This window comes from Capsicum annuum, chromosome 1, assembly GCF_002878395.1.
Source record: "Capsicum annuum cultivar UCD-10X-F1 chromosome 1, UCD10Xv1.1, whole genome shotgun sequence".
In the NCBI taxonomy this organism is placed as follows: domain Eukaryota; kingdom Viridiplantae; phylum Streptophyta; class Magnoliopsida; order Solanales; family Solanaceae; genus Capsicum; species Capsicum annuum.
Genome location: NC_061111.1, coordinates 128531462 through 128538005, shown reverse-complemented (window position 1 = coordinate 128538005; position 6544 = coordinate 128531462). Strand labels below are relative to the sequence as shown.

At 34.0% G+C, this 6544-nt stretch overlaps 1 protein-coding gene across 2 annotated transcripts; it reads right to left on the bottom strand.

The window, feature by feature from the left end:
• Positions 1-672: 672 nt before the first annotated feature.
• LOC107879297 (probable protein phosphatase 2C 34) lies at positions 673-4608 on the bottom strand. 2 transcript variants are annotated; one of them, XM_016726360.2, is made up of 6 exons: positions 4326-4608; positions 3012-3279; positions 2618-2923; positions 1968-2085; positions 1663-1886; positions 673-1158 (listed from the first exon to the last, which is right to left on the bottom strand). In XM_016726360.2, exons 2-6 carry the CDS (start codon positions 3249-3251, stop codon positions 955-957), a joined length of 1092 nt encoding a protein of 363 aa, XP_016581846.1. In that variant the 5' UTR covers positions 3252-3279; positions 4326-4608; the 3' UTR covers positions 673-954. The 2 variants fall into 2 exon arrangements, with proteins under 2 accessions (XP_016581846.1, XP_016581852.1); XM_016726366.2 differs by having other exon boundaries at positions 3012-3270; positions 4326-4527.
• Between the last annotated feature and the right edge of the window lie 1936 nt (positions 4609-6544).

Here is a 6544-nt window from a genome sequence, read left to right as displayed (position 1 = left end):
AATAATTTTTAAATTTAATTTTTGTTTGATGTTTTTGGTAATATTTAAGTAATATATCATCATTTAATATTTTTTAAATGTATTTATGTATATAAATAGATTAAAATTTTTATAATAAGTACTTTTTAATTAAATAAAAACAAAATGTTAATTAAAAATATTTTAATAAATATTTAAAATAATTTTAGTAGTAAAAGTCTATTGATATTTATTCATTTTGGTCATTTGTCTCACAAAAACACTTCTTAGAAAAAAATTATCCAAACACAATCTGCTTATTAAAATACTTATCAAATAAATTTATCAAACACAATTTTTTTTTTCCTTAAAATTACTTTTTTTAAGAATGATTTTATAAAAATAAATAAACAGTTTTTTAACAATAATTTCAAATGTGCTCTAAGTAAAAGCTTGCCAAGTAACTTTTCACACGAACAAAACAATAAAGGTTGAAATAAATGAAATGCGTATAATACTAATACCGAACTTATTCGTGGCAATCTCTTCAACAATTATTAAAATAACAATCATGACAAATGACATTGTTGTAGTGAGAGTTTAAAAGTCCATAACAAAAGAAAACAATAATATTGGTGTATCATAAAGGTTCTTTCCTTAACTGCCTAAATAGTCAAAAGCAAAAAGAAAGTGAACGTTTACGGTGGACGGAAATTTGTAAAGAATGAAGATCTCCTCTTTTTCATTTTAAACTTTGCACAATAATATTGACTACATCTTGTTCTACTCTGGAAAAGAAGACACTTCGCATATTCCTTTACTTTGAAGCTGATTTGATTTTCAAGATTTTCCACTTCCATTGCCTGATTGAAATATAGTAGCAATCATGAAGAGCCTATGTATGTATGAACTTATGTACAAACCATGCAGTACTGGAAAAAGAAAAAAAGCAGAAAATTGAAAGTCAGGTGGTAGTTGATGTAAGCTTGTTGATTTTTAGACAATCTTGGCTTGTTGTTTGGAAGGAGGAATGTTATGAAAGAAGAGGCAAATTGCTGAGATATCATCCATGGGAACGCCTCTTCTTTTGCGTTTCCAGGCACAAATAGCACTTTCCACCAGACTCTTAGCTGCCTCTTCCCTTTCCGCTGTTGAACATACTATCTCCACTGCTTCTTCATTAGACATTACATCCCAAACCTATTCAACATCAAAAATGAATTGACTTATCTTCAAATCCCAGTACCAACACATACTCTCTCTAGCGGGGTATTTGATTAGCCACTGCGTTTGAGGGAGAAAGACAAAAGTTTTGCCTAGCAGTCAATCATACTAGACACTTCTATAGCTATAAGAACATGTCATTAACGATAAAATATGAAATTTCTAAGTTAAAAGAGCTTCTAAATATATTGAAGTTCCATTTTTATGGAACAAATTAAAGGGGAAAGAGCGTCATATAAACTTGAATAAAACTTAAGTGTGAGGTCATATGAACTTGAATAATAATTAAGTGAGGCAATCATTGCATGGACCGAGGAGCGGTTTAGGGGAGAAGAGCACCTATAAGGATCATCTTGATAGTATAAGGTCTACGATTGTCTTATACAGTTTAGCTTAGTTATTTAGTCGTCCTTCAATTCAGTCGTTATGTATATAGTATTCCAAAACTACGGAAGAGGTTCATTGGAAGGTAATACATACCCCATCTGTTGCCAAGATGGCAAACTGATCTCTATGGGTTATGTTTCTGGATGTCAATTCAGGTTCCGAAATAAGGCCAAAGTCTTTTATGTAGTAATCACCAAAGGCTCTCGATATTGCTAATCCAGGTCCTTCAACTGTGGGCATCCACACTCTGTACACCCCTGGTTCATCCTCGCATGACAGCACCCTACCTTTTGACTGCATTATTCGCTCGCTTTCACCTGAAAATCATTAAGATATTTAGTCTTTTCAAAAATGCTGAATACTCTAGCTATATTATGGGAACATGGAAGAGAACTGACCAGGTAAGTTGGGTTTGAGGTCAACAGTGAGCTGAACTGGTACCAATCTACCATCATCATCTGTTGTTGCCAGTACAGCTCGAGAATCTCCAGCATTTGCTACTACCAGCAGATCACCCTGAATTACCAAGTTTGGGAGTTAAATCTTATTATGGGACTGAAAGAAAAGAAGAAAAACTAATGAATTTATAAAGCAGCAAGATCAATGGAATTCAAAATCTAATTTTCTTCACCAGGAATTGGGCTATTGCAAGTTTCAAAATTATAGTGAGACCATGTAAGCATGGATTGGATGGAATCAGCGTTTTTGGCATATTAGTCATAGGAACTGGATGCAGTTATAAGCAACATCCAAGTCCTTGTTTTTCTTCACTCCAAAAGTAAATATATAAATAAGTACAATATACTGTAGGAGACAGATACTGGAGTTACCATCAAATGGTAACTCATTTGCAACAACTAAACGTCGGCCACTCTAAATCCTCTGACACTCCAATCCTGCCTACTATTTTGCATGCATTGACACTTACTGTAGCTGGTAAACGGGAGTGTTTTGCAGTGTGAAATTGAAGTAAATATCACATGCTTCATTATCGTTCTGTCCTGATAATCATAGAGTACTCTTACTTGTACTGAAGTGTGGACTTTACCTGTCTAACGAGAGTCAAAGCTGTGGTACCACTGTAGAAAGAGTCAGCATGCTGCTCGAGCTCTTGATCGATGATGGAGCAAGTCTCAAAGTAGGACTGCTTCCAAATGTCACACTGGATATTACAACTAGTATCTATTCCATTAATCCCATCAGTACCATCCACGGTGTGGGCAACCCATTTCTGCCAATTAATAAGCAAAGCTGGTGGCATCAGTTTTCTGACTCTTTTAGCTACAAGATGACCCCAAGGACCATGCCCATCAAACACCCCACAGAAGATCATGTCATCTTGGCATCCAAAGTCCTAAAATTCAAATTTTATGTCAACAATTTCAGATACATCAATGGAACAGAAAGTTAGAGTACTATTGCAAAAGACGAAATTTTCATACCTCCCACACAATAAATCTATCCTGATTGGTACCCTTCTTCCCTCCTTTGGAGAAAACAGCTGCCAAATTCTCAGAGACACCAGCTACACAGCCAGGTGACGTTAATATCATCTCGCTCTTTTTAGCTTCTTTAGCCAGTGCATCCGCAGCTTCCCTTCCGACATCATGTTTACTTTTCTTCCCATTCCTGATTGCTAGAGATTTAGTAAAGCCAGTGAATATAGAAGATAACTGCACCATTTTTTGTTTCCAAGTACACCTGCAGATTCTACCAAGTATAATTATGGAGACATTAGGACTCCTTGTGACTCCAACATACATGCTATAGAAAATTAAGTTATAATCCTCCAGTTAGAACTTGAACAAATTTTTGAGGCAAATTGAAAAAGGCCTTTTATTGTTAACTTGAAGTTCTATTCCAGAAATGGAAGGTTTTCTCTACTGATTTTCCTGACCCAACTAACACAAGATCAAGTCACTAATAGTTAAAATCATCCAAACAAGATTCATGGACAAGACTAATATTATCTTTAACTTAGTAACTTCAGTGCAGTACGTAAAGCTGACTAAGGCTTATAGTCAGCCATTAATAGGTCCGGATCACGTCCCAAGGACATGAGTTAGTTGATCAAGTGGCAAAAGTTATGTATTTGTGACTTAGGTCACAAGTTCGAGTCCCCACCTTGCTAACCAAGCTTGATATATATATATATATATATATATATCTAAGTTGAAAAGTGTAGGAGCAGAGCCCACTATTCCCGACTTTATAAGGCTGCGATTGGTCCTAAGGGTTGGCTCCAAACGGAATCCTCAGTCATAAGAAAAAAGGTCCAGATATATCACTCACCTGCAAGAAAAGAAAGTAACTAATAATAGTTGTCTTTCTCACCATACTTCCATGTCACCAGATCCCAATCTATAATCTTTAAGATTAAATTTCCTATACAACTGATCATATTATATCTCCTAAGGACAGAAGTGTCCGAGCAAGAGTAAAGATCGATCAAGAGGAGCAAATTACTACCCCCTCCCTATTGTGACATGACTAGATCAAAAGTTTTAACACTTGGATCTTGTAAATTTAAATTAACATGTCATGGCATTTCTACAACCTGTATTCCTTTTAGAATAAACTAATGAAGGTTTCCAAATATCATACCATGCCATGATATTTAGAAATGGCTAAAAAGAAAAGAGAGTCACATATATAAAACTCTTTTCTTTCATCTATCAAAATAAACGTATCATCAGGAATAAGTAACAGTAGCTAAGAACAGTATAGAAAAGAGGGCATGGGAGTTTGGAAGTCACCTTAATCAATTATTTTTAATTTGTCTCTCCTTGATCAATAGCACTTTGTTCAGATAACGAAATCCTGGCAAGCTTTACGAAGCACACAGGTCTCCGGCATAGCTCCGTCGAATCTCCGGGGACAACAGCTGATCAGAGAAGCTTCAAGCAATTTCTGTTCCATTCTCTTGACTCTTCATCCATCCTGGAGTTGCAGTCTAATTATATATGGCTCTTTCGATGCATGCTAACATTTGAGACTCCTGAATTACGAAACAGACCTTGGTGAGACCGCCAAACTAGGATAGTGTTAGGGGTATTTTGGTCAAATAGTTTGCTTTTGTTGACTTTTATTTTTCTTTCTTGTTTAATCTACATTTTTGGGGCCCGCCAATTCTGCAGGAGCATATAGTTTAAGATATCAAATTAATACTGGCCTTGCGTTGTTATTAGTTGTGTAAGAACTAACCAAATATAATGTTAAACTAATGAACATAAAATTTGACATCAATTGACCCACACATATGTACATCGAAATAGATTAATTAATTGGCCTGATAATTAAATATAGTATCTACATGGTTCTAAATAGATGGAAATTTAGTACGTTACTGAAGTAGTAGTTGATGTGAATAATTTATTCGTTAGATTAATTAACATTATCATTCTAAATAAACAAACATTCTGATTAAATAATCCTAGGTGCTATTTGACGTTTTCCATATACTCTTTTATTGGTTCGGCGGTTCATTAAACCTTAATGTATGTTCATTGTTAATGAATTGTCTCATAAATATTTTGTTTTCTTGTTGTACTATCCTAGCCTGACAAATTAAAACAGGTGACGTTTCATTTTTAAAGATAAGTGAAAAAGTTTTTTTCTTGTTGTCTCGTTAATGTTTGTTGCAAACCCCAAGTACAGTATAATATAGGATAACGACTTCAAAGGAAATAAAACTTAGCTACAAGAGTTACTGATCCAATTAATGTTCTAAGAAAGAAGAAAAAAAATCTATTAAATCATAAACGTGAGCGTCTTAAATTCAAATTCTTCTTTTTAATATACTTAATTATAATGTTTTTGGTATTGCTGGTATTGTCAATTAAAATGTTTTTGGTATTGCTGGTATTGTCTCTATTTTTTAACTCTACCTAAATTCTCAAGCTCGTGTAATGTTCATCTGAAAAGTAAATACTCCCTCCGTCATATTTTACCCGTCCCAAATTGGGATGACATAATTATTAAGAAAACAATAATTGGTAATGTAACTTTACCATTTTACCCCTCTTAATTGTGTCTTATTATTAGTTCCAATATTGATGGATGACTAATAATAAGGAGTAATCAATTACACTAAGGATATGATGAAAAAAAAATTATCTTGTCTTGATAAATAAAAAAGGACAAGTAAAATGGGACATCAAATTAAAAAATTTGAGACGGATAAAATGAGACGGAGGAGTACTTAATAAAAAAATTTTCTCATCTGAAACTTAATAGTGTAATATAAGAAGTTTCTTAAAAAGAAGTTAGCAATGAAAAAAAAAAAAAGCAAGTCAACCTCCAAAATTAACCTTTGTTGATATTGTTTTTAGGGGTGCGGGGGAGCAAGGGGAATGATGATGAGGATGAAGGATTGGTCCACATGTAAGTTATATAGGTCTGACTGAACTCAATAATTTTAGCCTAAATTGGTTTCTCTAATAAATATTACGCAACTGTTATAGATTTTAAACCTAATTAATAATACTTGAGGTTGTTATTCTAAAATTCCAAACTCATGCAATTCAAATTTTTGATCCACATTGGACAAAGAAGAGTTGTTGACATGAGTACAAAGAGTACAAGGAATGCAAGATCTTTCTAAAAAAGACCAAGCACAAATTTATAAGCGGGGGAAGACCTTTTGGAACTATTTCAAAGCTTTGGCATAGGTTGAAGAGAGGAGAAGGGATCTTACACTCCAAGGGCGCCTCACTTAAAGGGTCTTTTGGTCTTTACACTCCGAGAATCTACACTCAAGAGGCGCCTCATTCTTGATATCATTAAGGACATTATTATCTTTTGATGCCCTTTTTTACACTCCATAGGAGCTCCCTTCATTAAGGGTATTTTAGTCTTTGCTTGTAATAACTATAAATAGACAATTAGGCCTTTACTTTTCATTAGTTTTTGATGAATTATTAAGTGACTCTCATATTGTAGCTTTTCTTCCTCCTCCTTAAGAGTGGAAATTGTA